Below are 19,590 nucleotides of genomic sequence, written 5' to 3' on the forward strand. Positions count from 1 at the left end.
CAAAGTTCAGTCAAGATTAAATAGAGTTTGAAGATCACTGAAATTTTTAAATTCTCATTTTTTGTAAGTGCAGATCTTTATTTGTATTTTTTTTTAGTAGGCTCTTATTACATTCAATGTAGTTTTAAAAGCTGGACTGATCCTCATGTTCAAGGTTTATTCGGAGGTTGACCAACACAACTCGGTGATGGACCAAAGCAGCAATTCAGATTACACCACTAAATAAAATAACAATCATTCACACTTGTGCTTTTTTTTTTACAGGAGCTTTATTGATAAGTGCCCCTCCCCCTCCCCCTCCCCACAGCGAGGCTGACGTTACAGTGAGGTGATGAACCCGTGGGGTGATGAAGGTGAGTTTTACAGCGATCGAGCTCAAACATCCGACACGGTACCGCCTCACACGGGTAAATAAGAGTTTTGGTATTTCGTCGGGTGCTTTTAGCGTTCACACGGACGTCAGCTACAGTTTTAAAGTGCAAAGTTTAAAGTTCTGAATTTACATTCATGTGTTACTGATGGAGAGAGTTGCTCTAGGAGACAAAGGGAGCTTCATCACAAACGTTTCAGTGGACTCTAATTTGTGTCTCTGGTCATTCCAGGAGTGGGCGACACTGGACTGACCCCCTGGAATATATCCTCATTCATCCATCCACTTCCTGGACCCGCTCTATCCAGTGTAAAGCTCGGCTGAGGCAAGACGCACCTCATCTCAGGGCTGCTCTCGGTTCACCATCAACTAGAAAAATAAGCTTCTTTTTTTCCCCACATTTCTCACATCTGGAGGCTTTTGAAAGAAAAAACAGGTGATGATAAAACTTTTAAGTCAGTATTCTGAACTATTACTGCCGAGAGCTTGTGTTTTCATTCATTAGCTAAAATACTCTTTATTAGGAACATACTCTGAAGCTGGAGAATGACCGTTTGAAGCAAACTGTCCAAACGCAATGATTAATGAATGTTTTGGCAAAAGCCTCCATACCTGAGCAACATAAAGGAAACATTTCTTTTATTTGCAAATCCAAGATCGGCAGCTTGTGGGCAGTTCATTGGTTTAAAATGAAACTAACCGAGGTAAAAACAAAATGATCATGTAAAGGAGCCAGTGCACATCTTGAATAATGACATTTGTACACTGCCTCATCCAGCAGGATCAATCTGGAATTCAACTCTGCTGTTGAGGGAAGACGAGCCAAATAGCTTCTCATCTGTCCTCCCTTTCTCTGTCTTAAGATCGTCCCAGCTGACACTGGGTGAGAAGCGGGGTTCGTTGTCGACAGACAGGATGCAACTGGATCTCAGGTTGTAACGTGGAGGAAACACCTCCAGGCACTGACTCAGTTGTGTGTCTTTGGACTGTGGGAGAAAGCCCAAGTTGGGATAACATGCAGTGCACTCTCTCAGCCAGCAGGCTCAGATCAGAAACATTCCTCCTGTGGGACGACAGTTTAGAGCCACTTTTTGACTGAACAAACCAGCCAAATGACAAACACACACAAAAGTAATCAGAGGCTGGAATTATTGTGACGACACCGAGCAGTGTGGACTTTAGAGGGCTGTGTGCCGATATATCGTCTCTTCTCATGGTATTGATGTTAAATCCTGACCTGGAAAACAAGTCGTCACATTAGTGACGTCTCAGGTCAACGTCTGCACCTGCCGAAGTCCTGACGTGGAACTAAGAAAGGTACATTTTATAATAGTGGTAAGCGCTGTCTTTGTGTCGCGCATCCTTTTGTTGAAGACGCTCCATTCCAAACGTTGATGCTGAGGAGTCCTGTGGCTCAGTCCCTCCTGTAGTGGAAGACACTGTGTCCCAGCTCCACCAGGGCCCCCCCCAGCAGCGCCCACAGGGGGACACACACCACACTGAGCCACATGTCGGTCAGCCTCTCCAGCCGGGAGCACAGGGTCAGGCAGAAGGCCAGCTTCAGCAGCAGGGCCGCCAGGTACCACAGCCTCCTCTTCAGGCTCTGCTCCCCGTCCCGAGGGTCAAAGTCCGGCTTGCAGCGGCCCGCCATCTTCACGATCAGCATGAGGATGAGGATGGTGTCAAATGTCCAGACGGGGAGGAAGATGAGGAACCAGTTCCAGGTGATCTTGGAGTCCAGCTTCAGGACCAGCATGATGAGGAAGATCAGGGCGAAGATCCAGGAGAGGAGCACCCGCTGGGCCAGGGACATCTTCATCTAGGGAGGAGGGAGCCAGTGTGACCCGAGGAAGAGGAGGAGAGGAAGGACCACGGCCAAGGTGACGGGAGTGACCTGAAAACACACAACACGGGAGCATCTCTCAGGGTCGAGCCTATCCACACGGGACTCGTCATCACACGCAGCTGCGAGCAAAACAAACACAAGGAGCCGTTTTCACCTGCGGGAGGCTCAGCTGCTGTCATTAGCATCGAGCTGCTAACTTTACACAACGCGGCAGCGTTCGAACATGTCTAAATAAACAAATATAAATAATATTCTATTCTTACCGGGTCGGGCAGCGGGTTTTCTCAGCAGCCGGAGTTTGACAGTTGAGTCGAGTGAAGACGAATGTAAGCGCAAAATAAATAAAGTTTGAATAACAGAGCAGGTCGACCACAGCGGAGACACGAACAGGAGTTAGCTGTTTTCGTCCTCAGAACAGAACTTCCGGTCAGGCCTTTCCAAATAAAAGCCCTCAGTATATAAGTTCCGGTTAGTCATTTCAAAACAAGGGCATTAACTAACGTTCGTTGATGTATGTGGATTAATCGATTATTTTTAGTTGAATGTCTTTGTTTATTTTATATAATCTGTAAAAGTGATGCAGTCTTTTCAGAAAGGAAACCATTATTTGTTTTTAGTCTTTTTGTTTGAGTTCCTTCTTTTTCTCAGAACTTTCACACCTTGTAATGTAATATTATTGATACTTTTCGTTTATTTATAAAAACCCGAAAAGTACTGAATGATTGTCATGTACCAAGCAATAAATTCAATAAAAACTTGAATTACAAAAAAGAAAGGAACCCATTTTTACCCACAATTATTTTTTTAATTACTAAAAACATGCATTGTGTTTTTCTGAAATAACGATAATTATTTAATCAAACTTCCAAACAAATTTAAAAAAAAGTTAGACACCTAACTAGGAAAAACCTCATCATCATTATTATTATGGCTGAAGTAAAGGAAATAAGAGTAATCCAGTTCTATATCTATCATCGGGTATTGTCCAAGCAAGAGCGAGTTCACTAACTAGATATCTTTATAACATTAGGTGTAACAAAGTGCTCTGAAGAAAAATAATTATAGTAAATAAGCTCTGAGCTCTGATTACAGCTGGCTATCTTCAAGATAATCATAAATGGGTCCCTCAAAAAAATCCTGTGCAGGGCTGTGAGCCACCGGAGCCAATCCCAGCTAACGATGGGCAAGGCCTGGATACACCCTGGACATTTTGTCAGTCCATCACAGGGAAAACACAGAGAGACAGACAACCACACATACTCACATTCACACCTAGGGACAATTTATTGTCACCAGTTAACCTTACATGAATGTCTTTGGACTGTGGGAGGAAACTCACGTACACACGGTGAGAACATGCAAACTCCACACAGAAAGGCCTGGCTGGTATTTCAACCTATAACAATCTGATAGACGAGAGTGCTAACCACCGAGGCCCCATGTGACCAAACAAAAATATTCTCGAAATTATTGTAAAGCAGATAAATTAGTGTCTTTTTAAATTTTACTCAAATGTATTTATTTTTTTATTGGGCTAGTATAACAAATTAATACAAAGTACAACTCCATAGACATCATAGATTGTCAAAAAAGTAAAGTACAAAACGCTTGAGGTAAAACATCATTGAAAAAGATTCATTTAAAAAGCCCTTATTAAAATTTAAATTCATTTCAAGGTAAATACTCACTTTACACTATCTAGCTGTCCTAAAAAAAACAATGATGCACTTAAATTTACAAGGTAGTGGTAGTGCAAAAATACAGTGTGTGAGACAACATTCAGTCAAAATTCTCATGTCTTTGTCAAATGTAAACAATAAACATTGTCGTATTCCTCAAAGTCCAGAGTTAATGCAGAAAAGCAGATGCTGTCACACTGATGTTTTGCCACAAGGAGGAAATTTTGCATTAAGACTCGATGAGTGAGAGACCGCACAGCTCCCAAGCAGCTCACGGCAGAGCGGAGGCAGAAAATAGAATCATACAGATACAAAACAAATGAAGCCTAAAAACACAATGCATCCTAAACATTCTGACAATTGTTTTTTTTTCATGTAAATAGTGACCGTTTCCTCAGCAGTGGTAAGAATTTGGTTTGTTGTGTGAAAGCCTTAATAATTTAATTTTCAACCACAGTTGATGGATGTACGCTCCTGAGTGGCTTTTAAGTGACTATAGTCTTACACGTCGTAAGTTATTTTACTGACTTTAAATCACATAAAAAGATCTAAACCAACAGTGTCTCTGTTTGTCTGTACTTCTGAGTCTCTCAGCCCTAAACACATTCATTCCTGCTGAAGATAAATGTCCCCAGGATTGGTTCATCATATTGAAATTATCATTTTCTGAAATTGCTTTGCACTGTTTTAATAATTAATACTGATAATTAGATTCATGACAAACAACACAGACATTGCATGTATCCACACTTACAATGCCATGTTTCCAGCAGTAGAATGATACACATTTATGTATCTTTAATTCTCAGTGGACGAGAATATTTATTATTCTTTGGATATAATGAAGCTCAAAGTCAGAAGTGATATATATTAGAGGCTTTGGAGGCGATGTTTGTTTGTCATAAAAATTCATCATGGATCGACGTCTTTTCATCAGATTTGTTGACCATAATACAAAAGTAGGATACTAGCAGATGTATGTTGTACGTTTAACACAGCTGCAGTCTTTTAATGACATTACCACTCGAGGTTTTCTCCCACATTTTTACAGTAAGAATGAAAAAGTTTCATTCACTAATGAAAGCACTTTGCTATGGAAACTCATTGTACCATAGTTAAAAAAAAAAAAAAAAAAAAAGAAGGTGATGGTACCCATGTAATGAAATGTAATCATAAGTGTTTGTCCTGTTTTCACCTAAAGCATTATGGGACACACGGGAGGTGCGTCTCTAAAGTTTACACAGTGCTCTGCCTGCTCTCGCGGCTAAGCCCCATTGCCTCTGAGGAGAGAGGTGGGAAATCAATAAAGATCCCGTCTGAGTCTGAGTCGGCCGACTCTAGCACTTGTCCAATTATGGTTTCAGGGCTGGATGACTCGCTGGGCGGCGTGGACGACGTGCCCTTGCTGAGATCAATCATTGTTGTTGTGGCCTCGGTGCCGTGGAGAGCTCCCGAGGAATGAAGCGGAAGGATGGAAGGAGACGAAAGAGGCAAGTCCAGAGCTCCTGCTCCTCCCTGGACAATACCTATGGGAGAAAATAAGAAAGCAACGACAACATTCAACCTTTTTTTTTTAATTCAAATAAAATCTCATCTTTTTTTTTTTAATTCAAATTAATTACATTACCTTTTTTTTTTTTTAACTATCCAGTTTTTAACTTTATTTTGTACATTAACATATTTGTATAATTAATAATGTTTGGTCTAACCAGGGTTGTTGTATTTCATATGAAATCATGTTTCATGCATATGCCTGTATCAAGGAAGTGTCTCAACAAAAAAAACATACAATACAATACATAAAATAACATAAAAAAGGTTTATTGTGCTGCTAGTGAGGATACGTGTTAATCTATGTCTCATGAGCTGTTCTCATATTTTTTTGTCTTTTTAAAAATAAAAGAGCAATAAAAAGAGCAATTAATTTGAGAACAAAATGGGAGATAAAAAAGGTGCACACTACATAATAAATTAGTAGTGGTTTACCCTGATAGCTAAAGATCCCACATGAGGATCTGTGTATCTGTGCACAAGAGGGAATCGTTTTAAAAAGTATGGGGGCTAAAACCAGGCGTGCTTTATAAGCGTTCAGTAAAATCATTTATTTGGTTCTGAATTCTAAGACAGATGAAGGAGGCTAACGGAGTTATGCGATGTCATCTGTTAAGGCTAAATGTTTAAAAGAAAAATAGAGTGACTGTCTAAAAAAGAGTGCACATCTAAAATCACAATAAACAACAGCACCTAATATTAACTGATGTAAAAGTTGGTCCACTTTAATGAGAAGTGGCGTACCGTTGAACTGCGAGGCCACACAGAGCCTGTTGGAGGAGGGGACGGACAGTTCGGGTCCTGAGGCCAGGTCAGCGTAAGCCAATCCTTGCTCCTCCAGGCACGAGATAATCTCGCAGGCGGAGTGGCGCCGTATCCCTCCGCTGCCAACCGAGCCGGCATCTGGGTCATACTCAGCCACCGGGGTCAGCAGCAGAGGAATATTGTAGCTTTTCGATCGTACCACAGGGTTTTTAGACTGCTGCTCCCCAGACTTGGGCCAGCCCCAAGGTAGACGCTTCTCTGAAAGACCAACGGTTTGGTGAGTTGTGTCCCTCCTTAAACACAAACGGCATTATTTCAGTTCTGCCTCACCGAGGATGCAGCAGTGGGCCTCGTCATCGTCTCCAGAGCAAAGTCCATGGGTTCCAAGGTAAGGCGAGACCACTTTCTGAACCAGCGACTCCAGCCTCAGGTAGTCCTCATTTACCCCCCGTGACTCGTGGACCCCCTGAAGACAGAGAAAAGAGGTGAGCACATGGAGTTAATGCCACTGAGGCACCCACAAGCTTCACTTCATATTAAACTCGAATCCAGTCAAAAATAACCGACAGGTTTGATCATCAGAATTAATAATTCAAGTCAAATATTTTATGAATGCAACCTCATGAATGACAGGAGCTCCTTAATGTCGCTCTCACGTGTTTGTAAAAATAGTTAATTTTACAGCTTCTTTCAATGTCCAAAGTCAAACAATAATTGTGCTTCTCACTGTGTTTGCCCTGTGATGGATGTACAGTCAGCTGTACAACTAAAGCAGATATACAATATGAATTCATGGACCAATAATTAAAAACTGGAGCACATAAATAAAACATCTGTAGCAGCTGTGGATCAGAATTTGAAACGTGTGCACAAGTTAGAAGTAAAAAATTAAACATGCGCAAAATAAAGTTAAAAACAGTGAATAGATACAGGCCCTCTGTTAATTAAACTCAGTTTATTGGTTTGACCTTCTTCAAAACGTTTTACCACACGAGGGGATTCCCTGTTTTTGTCAATAATGTGACTGATAATATATTTCTATTAGGATTTTAAAATGTCAGTCATTCATAATGACCCACTGTTACCAACCTATATGAGACACTGATGAACCTTTTCTAGAACTGATGGATGCCGAAGTTTGTGCAACCTTTAAACTGTAGTGCATTATATAAAATAATAATTTCACTTTAATGTGACAGAAGTCAATATCATCACAAATTGGAATCGCTCTAAAAAAAACACAGAAATTTCTCCGACAAGCAAAAGGTGCTCTGGATATTACTTATATGCAGAATTTATTCAAGCATTGTTTGGCTGGTTTTCACCTCAGTGGGCACAACAAACCGCCAGGTGATTGTGCAGCAACAGCAGATTCTCAACAGTAAACGGGAGCTGGTGTGCACAACCCCAGGTGCTTATCTTTATATATGTGGAAGCAGACTGAAACTATCACGTGCAGACAGCAAAAACATGATGAGGGACAGCAACATTGACCAAATGAGGAGGGAAGTTTGTCGTCGGCGGGCATACCTGCAGAATGAGCAGCATCTGTGTAACGGAGGGAGGCACGCGGGCTCGTGGTCGAGACAGGGCGTCCTCCAGCTTCACGCTCAGGACGATGGTGTTCCTGAAGTGCAGCAGGGCCAGCTGTCGGACAGAAGGCTCCTTACCCTGCACGCACAAAAGGTCACAGGAAGCAACAGCAGTTGAGGTCGCTGACCCCTTCGGACAGCAAACCGAACACGAGCAGACTCTTCAGATTCCTGCGTACCTGAACCGGGTGGAAGATGGCCTGCAGCATGGAGAGGACGTCACAGAAAAAGAAGTCCCAGGTTTCTGCCAGAGAGTCCAGCAGCTTCTGACCTGCGTACGTCACACAGAAATAACTTTATTTCAATTTCATTCACCGACACTTAGTGGAGCGGATCGTCTTGCACTTGCAAATCTGAGTGTTTTGATCTCTCCTCTTGTCTGGTCTATAATTCAAACTGTCCTTGAGTAAAACGTTGAACCTTCTGTTGCTCCCAGTGGAGGATGAGCGCCTTACATGGCAGCTGTGGTCATTAGTGTGTGGATGTGGCGAACAGCAGAAAGTGCCTCAAGACTGCTGAAGTAGTGAAGTCGCACCATACAAGTGAAACCCAGCTACCATTTACAGAAAATTTCAAGACCACAAAATTATTTCGGTCATACCTTCATAGAATCTGATTTTGTCCCGGAGGATGACCATCCCTTTTGTCAGCAGCTGGTTCTGTGAAAAGAAGCCAATAAATATGAAAATCAGAGTCGCTGCTCTCCCCGTGGAGCTGATCTGCAGTAAATATCCTGTCTCACACTGCAGAGAGCTTCATGTGTTCAAATTAATATTAAGAAGAGTCAAGTATGACCCACCTGAAGATATTCGGTGAAAAAGGAACCCAGCTCGGTCTTTAACAGATGTCTGAGAAAACAAATATGTAATATTAATTTAAGGCAAAATTAATGTAAAACATAATAAAAGCACTAAGTACATGTAACTGTGCACACACTGTGTTTACAAACTGGAGTTAATTATTGGATTGAATGTAATTGCGTGTGTTTTCAATTCTTTAAAAGTGAAAACATTTGGTGTTTCTCTCACTGATATAATTCATACAAAGTGTGGACGGCCTCTTTAATAAAATCAGAGTGACATGGGAACAGGAGATAAAGGTTTCTGTGTCAGATGACACGTGGGACGCACTTTTAAAGCACCACAGTTTAACATGGTGTATGAGGTTGATATGACTCGAGAAAAACAAGCACCGATCCGACCAGACGTGAATCTTGGCTGTTCAATGTCAACAAAGTCACTGGACAAGCGTTTATCAAACTTTACCTTGAATTCTAGATGTCTCGAGCAGTTGTCCATTTACTATCATAACTTATCTATTTGCATTCCTTCTCATTGGAGTCAAATCAACATTATACCAAGTCAACTGTTTTTCCATCACATTTGACAGCTCCTTGGTTTTTAATGACTGGGGGTTTATTTTTACTCCTCAGGTCAGGTATCTGAGTGTGATCTTTGATAACTCTTCATCCCTTCATTCCCACATCAGTAGTAACAGCTGGTCTGCACCTCTCCCCCATGCGCTGCCTTTTGTGACGTTTATTGCTCGGCTGAGGCATCGGGAGGTGTAAATGTCCACCAGGGAGGGGAGAGGGCAGGTCTTTCTTGGTATCATTGAGGAAATGTGTGTTTTCATTTGTACATGAGAACATGTTTACCGAGCTCTAACGGAGGCAGATAGAAGTAATGGGCCTGGTTTAGGAAGATAATGAGATATCTGGCGTGGCCACATGACTCTCCAGGCCTAGATACAGTACACTACGCACACAAACAAACTCATTCACAAGGAAACATGCAGTCACCATACACAGGACAGACAGTAATTATACAGATTTTAATGCAAAATGACGTCAACAGTCTAAAATAAGTGTCTCTCCGCACGGAGTTTGTGTGAGTGCAGCTGTTGGAACTCACCGTACACCTTCATTCAGGACGTACAGTTCGTTATCAGCCAGGCCCTTCTTCTGGAAGACTGCTATGACAGCGTTGTGGATGCTGAAGCATAAAAACAACACACGAGCTACTCCACACGACGTCCCAGATACATATAAATACTGCATATTTTGCAGCAGGGCTGCATTTGATGTACCTGTTCCAGGTGGCGTTGGCTCCTGCCCTCTTCTGCTTCTCCCCTCTGTCCTCTGGTGAACCTTTCTCGCTCTTTCCCAGCTCGCTGAGGCTCGGAGAGCTCATCAACTTCAGCCGGTGCAGAGTCCTCATGAGGTAGATATGAAAAGGAGAGAAACGCACACTAAGTAATGGGCAGCAGCGAAAGAAGGTCAGGCGATGCGCTGGCCTGTACAGAGAGGAAATAGGAGCAGATAGCTGGAGGGGAGAGGAGAACGTGAGTCTGGGAGAGAGAGAGTATGCAGAGGAGCAACAAAGCACAATGACAATACAAAGAGCGGCTGGTGACAGAAGAGGAGAGAAGTAGGACAGAATGATGCATGGTGAGACAGAGCCGGCACATTAAGAGCAGGATGGGTGGAGCCCGGCCAAGAGGTGGGCTTCAGTGTCCCTGCTCCGCCTTGAGGTCTCAGAAGAGCAGGAAATAATAGAAAATGCACTGATAGGGGGGCACATTCCTCTTCCCTCACTGCCTCTGTCTCTACAATACAACCATTGATGCAAACAAATATTTATGCGGAGCACAGATGCCAGGGGAGCTGCCTGGTAAGCAGGACTTTGTTGAGCTTGTGACTGTACGACGAGGAGGTGGAGGAGGAGGAGGAAGTTGTCCAGCTTATTACCGACAACAGAAACAGTGATAGGAAGCAGAGACACAGTCCAGAACAATGAGGAAGGTTTTCCTGCTCTGCCACAGCTGGCCATGAACAGCGTTAAAAAACAAAACAAAACAAGGACGACAAATGAGCGACACAACAATTTCACCAGAACAATACTTTGATGCTAAAATGTGCCATTTGTTTGTTGTTTTGCAGTGAGACTGAGACAGTTCTGTCTTTAGGGACTGTAGTCAGAGTGAAAAGGCCCACATTGCTCTGTCCATAGGTGAAATAAATCTGCTATTAAAATGACATCGAAATCTGAGAATGAGATGAAGTAACTATGATAAAAAAAAAGAGGTTCTCATCAATCATTGTGACATTGGAAAATATTGATTTCGATAGTGATTGATATTTTGAAAGATCTGAAAAGTCTTCTCTTGTGTGAACAGATGTAAACTTTTGCATAAAACATAAAGTACATGGTTACCATGGAAACAGCGAGCCAGACTTCAGGCTGCAACATGAACCCTGTTTTCGTATATGGCATCATTCCATATTTGTTTACGTTTAGAAAAACTATTAAGAGTTTACTTGAATGGATAATGGTCGTTCTTGGTACCAACCTCTTATTTGCTCACTCATCAGAAATCTGTCGTTTCTTGCTCCCCCTCTAAATGGGCCATTGCCAAAATAGATCTTCTTGAGTTCTGATTTATTTCAGGAGCACATGTTTTATTACGTCTTTGATGTTTTAGATATTTTGCTACTTAAGTGGTTCCACACAAATAAAATACGATAGATAACAAAAATATACTTTATGCTGTCGTTTTTAAATTTTGGGGGAAACCGGCTCTCTGGATATGAGCTGATGACTTCAAACCCACGCAGTCCTGAAACTCAATGCCGACAGCACGGCAAGTAAACAACAGACCCCCTTTCACTCCCACGTGCACACAGACAAACACAGACAAACATGGAGCGCAAGAGTACACACTGATGAGATGTGCACACATAAGGAAATGAGTCAATCAAAGTTCCCACCAGGAGATCATCATCAGCAGGCCAGCGTGAGCTGCAGGCAGAGCTCAGCTGGTTAATGAAATCTTCTGGGAGCAGACATGGTCTCATTTCTTTTTTTTGTGAATGCTAATGAATATTTCATGGTCTTTTCCAGGATGCTGTGTGTTGTAAAATGTTAATCCCAGGAAGTGGATCTCACCTCCTGATTGGATGCTCACTGCTGCCGCTGTCCATGTCCGGGCTCGGCGGAGGGGCGGAGAAGGTGCTGAAGTTGAGAGACAGGGGTCGGGGGGAGGGCCGGGAGGCGTGCCTCCGCCTGAGTCCATCAAGCATCTGAAAGGAGGCAAAGAGGGGACAAGATGAGGAAATTAAGGTTTGAGTAAAAGGTGTAGACGTGAGGGAAGACAAACAGAGCCTGGAGGAGTGATTAAAAGTGAATCAGGGCGCTGTGTGAGACATCGATGAGAAATGTCTGGTGCTGACACATAGATGATCCTCCTCCAGCATTTAATCTGAGACAACGACTGAAGGAAAAAAACATTAAAGCAAACAAACCGAGAAAACAAACAAAAAAAGGAACTTGACAGTCAGGGGGGTACCGGTGAGATTCAAGACCTTTTAACAGGAGAAAAGCCCAGTACTTTCAGTTTCTCCATTCTGACTGTTATTTCAACATTTTGGAAGGCGGTGTTGCAATCACAGATCCCCACACATTACATCACAAGGGGGAAAAGCAGAAATGCAAGTGTGTGCATGTATCGGTGAGAGGAGTGTGTGTTATTGCTGCACAAGTGTGCTAGTTACAGTTACAGTGGATTTGGGTGTCTCCCCGTAGAAACATACTGTACATAGTAAAGCACCATCCCCTGGTCAGAGGGGAGAACAACAGTCTGGCTTGTCACTCTTCAGACAAAGACTCAACACAAACCTCCTTCACCGCCACCCTGCATTCAACTGATGAAAAAGCGGGTGGGTCGTGTATTTTGGGGCGACATTGGCTCGCAGTTTTTATGAGATCTCGCCTCAGTCAGACTAGAATACTCCGTCTCCACGAAATGCCATGCCACGCCAGTCTGGGCATTTCTGCTTTTGTTCACCCCTCCTCCTTGTCTTTAGCAGGGCGACTACAGTCAGATCGATGGCACTTTTAATTTATAAGCAAGCCCTGGTTATTTTTTCAGCCCCTGTGTCTTTTTCACTCGACAATAAACAGTCATTCAAAGGGCCAGACGAGCCATCAACAGTCCACGTTTATCCTACAGGGAGGAATGTACAGTCAGCCGTGCGTACGTGGAGCTTTTCTATTTATTTATACCTGTGTGGACGACAGGAGGAGGCAAAGTGCAGCGCAAAAACAAACACTCTGCCTCGTAAACACGCGCCGTGTGGCAGAGACGCCACATTTCGGTCCACCTACGGATGGAAAACTGTAACATAATGGCCACAAAGTTACCGTATGTCATGCGCCTCTGCCCGCCCACCGTAGGCTGCGCTCACCGTTCCTGCTCCTGTCGTGTCGCTCCTGCCGGGATGAATCTGTCACCGAGTGTTTAGTGTCCGGGGCCGGGCTCATGGGCGGCTGCCGCCTCTACTGCTCCGCCGCCGGTGTGCGCTCCCTCACGGCCATCGGGATGCAGGCGGATGGAGGGTCCGACCTGCGGTGCGGAGAAAAGGGGGGGACGAGACTCATTCATGAGGCATGAACCGCCGCTCTGCTCCGCTCGCTCGCTCCCGCTGCTCGCCCCCGCTTTGTTTTGACGAGATGCAAAAAAGCGAACCTACGCGGCCACGAGCGTCACGTGGGCGCGCATTGTGGTTATGGCTGTATGCAAAAACATTATTTTAAAAAGGAGGGGGGGGGGGGGTCCCTGTGGGATTCAAGAATAAATACATATAAGTGCCAGACTGTTGTTATTATTGTAGTAACCGTAGACTGTCAGCTTCAGTGTAATGCTGCAGTGCAATACAGGTGTGTGTGTGTGTGTGTGTGTGTGTGTGTGTGTGTGTGTGTGTGTGTGTGTGTGTGTGTGTGTGTGTGTGTGTGTGTGTGTGCGCGCGCGCGCGCGCGCGCGCGCCACGTTGAACTCCAGAGGCTGAATATAAACAGAGGCTGGAGTAAACACAGCATCCAGATTTGACCCCAATCTATGCGGTGTAACACACTGGGTGTCTCACCATCTGTTAGTTGCATGCACGGGTTTGCGTGCAGATAATCCCCTATTTCATGCTGATGTAAATAAATAAGCGTAGTTGGAAACGTTACCTCTGCAAAGAGTTGGAATCAACAGTTTATTTGAATATTCACGGCTCTGCAGTAAATTTCATTTGCTCCCAAATTGGTGTGTTTTATTAAAAAAAAAAATTCTGGTGCACAAAATGAATACCAAATCATGGCACGCATGTTGTGACCGTTAATCTGTTCATGCAGTAAAAAGCTCTTACTGGATCAAAGAGTCCCACTTTCACACAGTGTTAAGTTCAGGGAGTTCGTTTCAATCCAGAAACACACCGGGAAATGTCTATATTCAGTGGTGATGAGTGCAAAGCTAATCACACAATTTTTTCAACGTGATAAAAGAAGAAGAAATCTAAGATCAATTTTAACAATATGTCAATTCAGATATGAGGCTTGATTTTTATCATAAAATGTTAAAATCATGATATTGAGCTAAAGCATATGTGCTGTCGTTTACATGTCTTGAAGGCTATAATATAGTAATTATTGAATTTTAGTTTTTTTTTTTTATCAAACTAGGGCAAACACTGAGATAAACAACCAGACATGCACTCACATTCCCTCCTCAAGGCAACCCAGACTACAAATTATATAACAACTAATATATTTTATAAAAGAAAGTTGCAATACTGTTGAAATACCGATGTCATAAGAGTGTATGGCAGGGCTGTCAGCCATATGGCCTATTGGCCCAAATCAGGCCACCAGAGCTGACTGACCACTCAGAGTATAAGCAAAACTTCACTTAAAAAGTTTGGAATACAGAGCATGGACATACTGTGAGGGTGATTTTTATTTCTTAAAGATAAAGCATGAAAACTACAGAAATCATCTTTTGTAAGTAGTGTTGTGTATTTGCAAAAAGATAAAATATGTGGCTTAAATATTGGACATTTCACTGTATTTTGCACCAGGAGGGATAAAAAACAAACAAACAAACAAAACAAAACAAAACAAAAAAACTGCTGAAGTTATACTTATTTTTTATGATTTTTCAGGTCCTGTATATATTCTTGCACAGAAACAAAGGGAATATATTTGGAATCATGGTTGCATTGATTATTATGTTATTTTATGAGGGGCCTCGCACTCCAGATACAAATGAAACGAACATGGACCTTGAACTAGCATTACAAAAATCTATTAAACATCTTGCTACAAATCACAAAAGAAAATCTTCAGGATTCAGCAACAGTTTTTTCACGACTACAACAAATGGAAAGCTTATATCTTTACACATTTCCAGCAAAGAAAATAAATACTATTTTGAGTCTGTTTGTAAAGACTTTTGGGCGATATAGCATGATCTACGCTTGCACTGTGCAAACAAGAGCAATCAGAGATTTCTGACGTCAGCCAAAGGTTGACTGGGACTCAGAAAAAAAAAGGTTTCCCGTTCACTTCCAAAATTTGATGGAATCTTTCATGGCCTAATATCTAGCTGTGGTGAAAAGTTCGACAAAATCCGTGCAGTAGTTTAGAAGTAATCTTGCTAACAGACATACAGACAGACAAACAAAAACACGCCGATGATTCTATTACGTCATAAGTGGACGTAATAATGGATCCGTTATCTGCACAAACGTCATGTGCTGATTAGTATCCATTTGCGCAGTGCAATCGGTAGATCACGCCCATCACGTGAGGTTTACTTCAAGGTTGCCTCGAGATTTCTAACGTCTGAATTTCTGTGACTGTGTGAATTTCTGTGATTTATTTATTCATTGTGTATTTTACAAAAATCTAGATTCAATACAGAAAAACTATGAAGTGACGAAATAGAAACATATCGAATTATTCTAAAATTGTCTGTGTCAACTAGGGTGTGGTTTTCAACCCTTTAGCTTGAATTAATGTTTTTTTCCGATAACCTCGAATGCAGCATAAGCTCCTCCTTCCGGTTGTACAAGCGGGAAGTTCAGATAGTAGTTTCAGTCAGTATTACGTAAATGTAGCAAATATTCAAGTTTTTACCAAACGCGAACGCAATTTCAGGACATTGTAGGTCGGTGAGTGTTCCTGCCATTGTTTGGCTGTTTTATATGACGACGTTCAGGCTGGGTTCTTGTGACGGCAGCGAGCAGCCGGTTCGTCCTGCTGCTACACCTTCATCATCATGAGTCGTGACTCACGTCTGGCTTTGATTTAGCCTCAAATACCGGAGTTACGGGAGGCTTAAACGGACTTTTGATAGGTTACCGACAACAACAGCAAGTGATTCTATTGGGAGTAGTAACTCAGCTCTCCTTTGCTTTGTTTATGTCAGTGACGTCTGTGCAGCCATGTCCAGTGAGAAGAGCAGCTCTGCGTCCAGCAGCTTCGGACAGGTACAGTCCAGACCATAAACACATCACTCAACTCCCACAAAGGTCACCTGGGTGGAAAATCCTCAACAAAATGCATAAAACGTCTTGAAACTTAATCAGGAGCATGTGTTAACCAACCACTGAGCCAAATGCTTTTCCCCCCAAAAGTGATTGACATGTGACACCTGGTTCAGACTGGCCGAATGGACAGAAAGATGAAAAGATGAGTGTTTTGTGGCTGAAGTTTGAGACGTGTTGACAGTGCACCTACACAGCGGAGGAGTACCAGGCGGTACACAACGCTCTGCGACAGAGGCTGGGACCAGAGTTCATCAGCACCAGGCTTGCCGGAGGAGGACAAAAGGCAAGTCTTTGTTTTTCAGATGCAAATTTCAAAAGCCACCCCGCACCCTAACACCAAAACTGAGCTTGTTTTTTTCTGTGTCCTCATCTCACAGTGTCACTGTGCAGAATCAAAACGCATCAGGCTCTAAGGAACATTTATAGCTGCAGCTACACTTGTAACCTATGAGATCCCGGTCCCCGGGTGTAAAAACGTTGTTGCAGCATCATAAGTAACATATACATTTGTTAATCATCAAGATTCGACTGCTTTCTGATTTACATCAGGTGTGTTACGTTGAGGGGCATCGCGTCATCGGCCTGGCCAATGAGATGTTTGGCTACAACGGATGGTCTCACTCCATTTCCCAGCAGAACGTCGGTACGACTCACTTCACTCTGCGGCATCAACATGTGTGTGTGTCTGTGTATAACGTCACACATTCAAGCGAATGACTTTTGTGTTTTCAGACTTTGTCGACCTCATCAACGGGAGGTTTTACGTGGGAGTCAGTGCGTTTATCAAAGTGCAGCTGAAGGTCAGATTGACAAACGGGATCATGACATAATGTACTAGATTCACTCTTTGTTCGTCTCAGTTCAGTAGTTTAATTGTTACGTTCAACTTCATTATGAGTGGAAAAGCAATACGATCCTCATCATGCTCTAACACGCAGCCCTCTGTGGCAGTCACACTTCTAACAGGTAAACTATAGTCATAGAAAAGTCAATCCTCACAGTGACAGGTTAGAAACACGGTTGTGGCTGTGGCCTGGTGGTGGATCGGTGTTTTTGAAGTTGCACAGTCTGCTGCTGTTTGTGTTGTGAGTCTGTCTAACCAGCAGTCCGTCATGCAGGACGGGGCGTTTCATGAAGACGTCGGCTACGGAGTCAGTGAGGGACTGAAGTCTAAAGCTCTGTCACTTGAAAAAGCCAGAAAAGAAGCCGTCACTGATGGCATGAAGAGAGCACTTAAGTACTGCTTTTCATTCATTTATTCTTCTTAATTCTGCTTCAACAAGCGGAGAAACCCGATTGGAAGTTGAAATGTTGTGGATTTCTGTAGATGTTTTGGTAATGCGCTTGGAAACTGTATCCTGGATAAGGAATACCTGCAGGCCATTAACAAGATCCCGAAACAGGTCAGAAAGAGCCGTAAGGTTTCTTGTTGGATCATCTTCATGTGATGAGCCTAATCTTGTTCCTTGTTCCCAACAAAAAGCCTCCTCCTCCGCTCGACCCGGCCCAGACGAAGCGCCGCGAGGGCGAGCCGTCAGTGGAGAAAGCTCGCTTCTGCAGTCTGATCCAGGAGGAGCGAAATGTCGCTGCGACGGGTCCTGCCAGGATGCCACTGGAGCCCCGAGTCATCAAGCAGAACCTGAACAGCTCCGAAGTTCACACTCCTAACGCTGCCCATCCCCCTCCTGAGTGGAAGAGTGAAAACATCGGCTCCGGGTAAAACCTGCCCCGAATAATCAGATTCTGTGTGGTTACAAAGACATGAAATGTTTGAAGTTGATCAGTGCTGATGACAGCGTATCACAATGAGGCAGGTGTCAAATCACACATAGGAGATGCATGTGGGCAGACAGGGAGGGTCTGTAATGTAGAGCTGATCTCCTTTATGGACCCCAAAACTTAATGTTTGGACTTTGGGAGGAAGCTTGACTTAAGTAAACCCGTCCAGGCACAGATAAAAACATGCAAACTGGCCTTTGGAAGACCAGGAAGTGATCCCAGGTCCCCTAGTGGTCACATGATAGTACTAAACCGCCACGGTACCATTACTCCTCTCCCATTTTTCCCCTCTAAAGACCTGTTGTAGACGAAGCGCACACTGACCCCAAACAGCTGAGGAAACTACGACAGCAGCAGCTTCAGCAAAAGTTCCGGAGGGAGATGGAGGCCAAGAAGCTGCAGCATCAACTGAAACCCTCGACGTCTGAGGAGGAAGAGGCCGCCATTGGACAGGAATCCAACAGAGGTAAAAGTTCCACACGTTTCAGAGATATTCTGTTTAAAGATGGCCTGGAGCTTATTTAGTTTGTATGTTACAAAGTATGGGAGGCCTGTAATTGATTTAATCACCAAACATATGATAAGTTAACCTTTTCCCCTGTAGACTTTAAACACTGGACATTTTATTAAAACTTTTTTTCACAAGGTCTATAAAGCTTCAGCTTTAAAATATTACTTTGAACGTATCAGCTTTTTCTTAACTGGCAACAAAAAAGTCTGTTCTGTTGGTTTATTCCTAGTTGCAGTAGTACTATGAAAGCCAAAACCTCCCAACATTTCAGTCTGGTGTTGAGCGTGTGGAGATGATCTGAGCCGTCCTCTCCTCAGGTCAGGACGCCGTGTCTTTGCTCAGAGACAATGGGAATCCCAGCAGCAAGAATCAAGCAGGTACCATCTACCAGCACAAGACCCCGCGTACGGATCTGATGTGACGAGGCCTCCCGGCCCTCACCTCTGCTTGGTGCTCCTCAGACGATCCTGAGCTGTGGGATTTCACTCTGAACGGGCTGGAGGACATAGACGTCCCTGCAGGTGGCGCTCCGCTCAGAGGGTCCAGGCCCAGCACGCCTGGGAACCACCAGATGCAGACACGCAGTAAGACTCCTCAGCGGGGCCCCGGCCCGCCTCCAGAAGCCCCGCCCTCCAACAGAGCACACGAGCAGCCTCAGTACAGACCTCAACACCAGAACCAGGGTCGCGGCCGACAAGGTGGGCGGAGCCACTGAGCGAGCTTCAGGCCGAGTCCCGACATATTGAACTCATTATGTTTCTCCCTCCTGCAGAAGAGTTGAGCCCATGCAGACAAGGACAGCACATGAAGAAACGCAGACTGGACACCTGACCGCAGTACTCTGGGTTTTATTTTGGCTTTTATTTATTTCGGTGTGAGTCAAGGTTCAAGTTCTATTGGTTTGTTATGTTTTCTGATTTTGTAAAAAAAAAAAATAAAGACATAACCACATAATTACTTGAGCTTTTTTTAGAGCCTGTAAAAAAAGTATTACTGATTCTGATCTACGTGCCGTTCGGTATTACCAAGTACCTTCAAACATTTCCTGAGTGTGGGATGAAAGCGGAGTACCCGCATACTCAGGGAGAACATGCAAACTGCTCAAATGCCCCACAAGCCTGGAATA

General features: G+C 43.6%; 3 protein-coding genes across 6 annotated transcripts; 1 reads left to right on the forward strand and 2 right to left on the reverse strand.

The window, feature by feature from the left end:
- Positions 1 to 138: 138 nt before the first annotated feature.
- On the reverse strand, positions 139 to 2,638 carry tmem60 (transmembrane protein 60). 2 transcript variants are annotated; one of them, XM_080474635.1, is made up of 2 exons: positions 2,480 to 2,638; positions 139 to 2,264 (listed from the first exon to the last, which is right to left on the reverse strand). In XM_080474635.1, exon 2 carries the CDS (start codon positions 2,187 to 2,189, stop codon positions 1,785 to 1,787), a length of 405 nt encoding a protein of 134 aa, XP_080330761.1. In that variant the 5' UTR covers positions 2,190 to 2,264; positions 2,480 to 2,638; the 3' UTR covers positions 139 to 1,784. The 2 variants fall into 2 exon arrangements, with proteins under 2 accessions (XP_080330761.1, XP_080330762.1); XM_080474636.1 differs by having other exon boundaries at positions 261 to 2,335.
- Positions 2,639 to 3,481: 843 nt separating this feature from the next.
- On the reverse strand, positions 3,482 to 13,310 carry prr5a (proline rich 5a (renal)). 2 transcript variants are annotated; one of them, XM_080475962.1, is made up of 11 exons: positions 13,049 to 13,310; positions 11,751 to 11,884; positions 9,892 to 10,017; positions 9,717 to 9,797; positions 8,603 to 8,651; positions 8,405 to 8,462; positions 7,983 to 8,074; positions 7,742 to 7,882; positions 6,542 to 6,677; positions 6,191 to 6,469; positions 3,482 to 5,421 (listed from the first exon to the last, which is right to left on the reverse strand). In XM_080475962.1, exons 2-11 carry the CDS (start codon positions 11,882 to 11,884, stop codon positions 5,132 to 5,134), a joined length of 1,386 nt encoding a protein of 461 aa, XP_080332088.1. In that variant the 5' UTR covers positions 13,049 to 13,310; the 3' UTR covers positions 3,482 to 5,131. The 2 variants fall into 2 exon arrangements, with proteins under 2 accessions (XP_080332088.1, XP_080332089.1); XM_080475963.1 differs by having other exon boundaries at positions 13,005 to 13,302.
- A 2,345-nt stretch (positions 13,311 to 15,655) lies between these two features.
- Positions 15,656 to 19,387, forward strand: rad52 (RAD52 homolog, DNA repair protein). 2 transcript variants are annotated; one of them, XM_080475965.1, is made up of 12 exons: positions 15,656 to 15,796; positions 16,054 to 16,114; positions 16,356 to 16,457; positions 16,724 to 16,817; positions 16,907 to 16,974; positions 17,293 to 17,411; positions 17,502 to 17,577; positions 17,658 to 17,890; positions 18,250 to 18,419; positions 18,782 to 18,841; positions 18,926 to 19,162; positions 19,237 to 19,387. In XM_080475965.1, the coding sequence occupies exons 2-12, from the start codon at positions 16,070 to 16,072 to the stop codon at positions 19,293 to 19,295; spliced, it is 1,263 nt and encodes a 420-aa protein (XP_080332091.1). In that variant the 5' UTR covers positions 15,656 to 15,796; positions 16,054 to 16,069; the 3' UTR covers positions 19,296 to 19,387. The 2 variants fall into 2 exon arrangements, with proteins under 2 accessions (XP_080332091.1, XP_080332090.1); XM_080475964.1 differs by having other exon boundaries at positions 15,680 to 16,114.
- The last annotated feature ends 203 nt before the right edge of the window (positions 19,388 to 19,590 follow it).

This window comes from Lipophrys pholis (genome assembly GCF_963383615.2).
Source record: "Lipophrys pholis genome assembly, chromosome: 11".
Taxonomy (NCBI): domain Eukaryota; kingdom Metazoa; phylum Chordata; class Actinopteri; order Blenniiformes; family Blenniidae; genus Lipophrys; species Lipophrys pholis.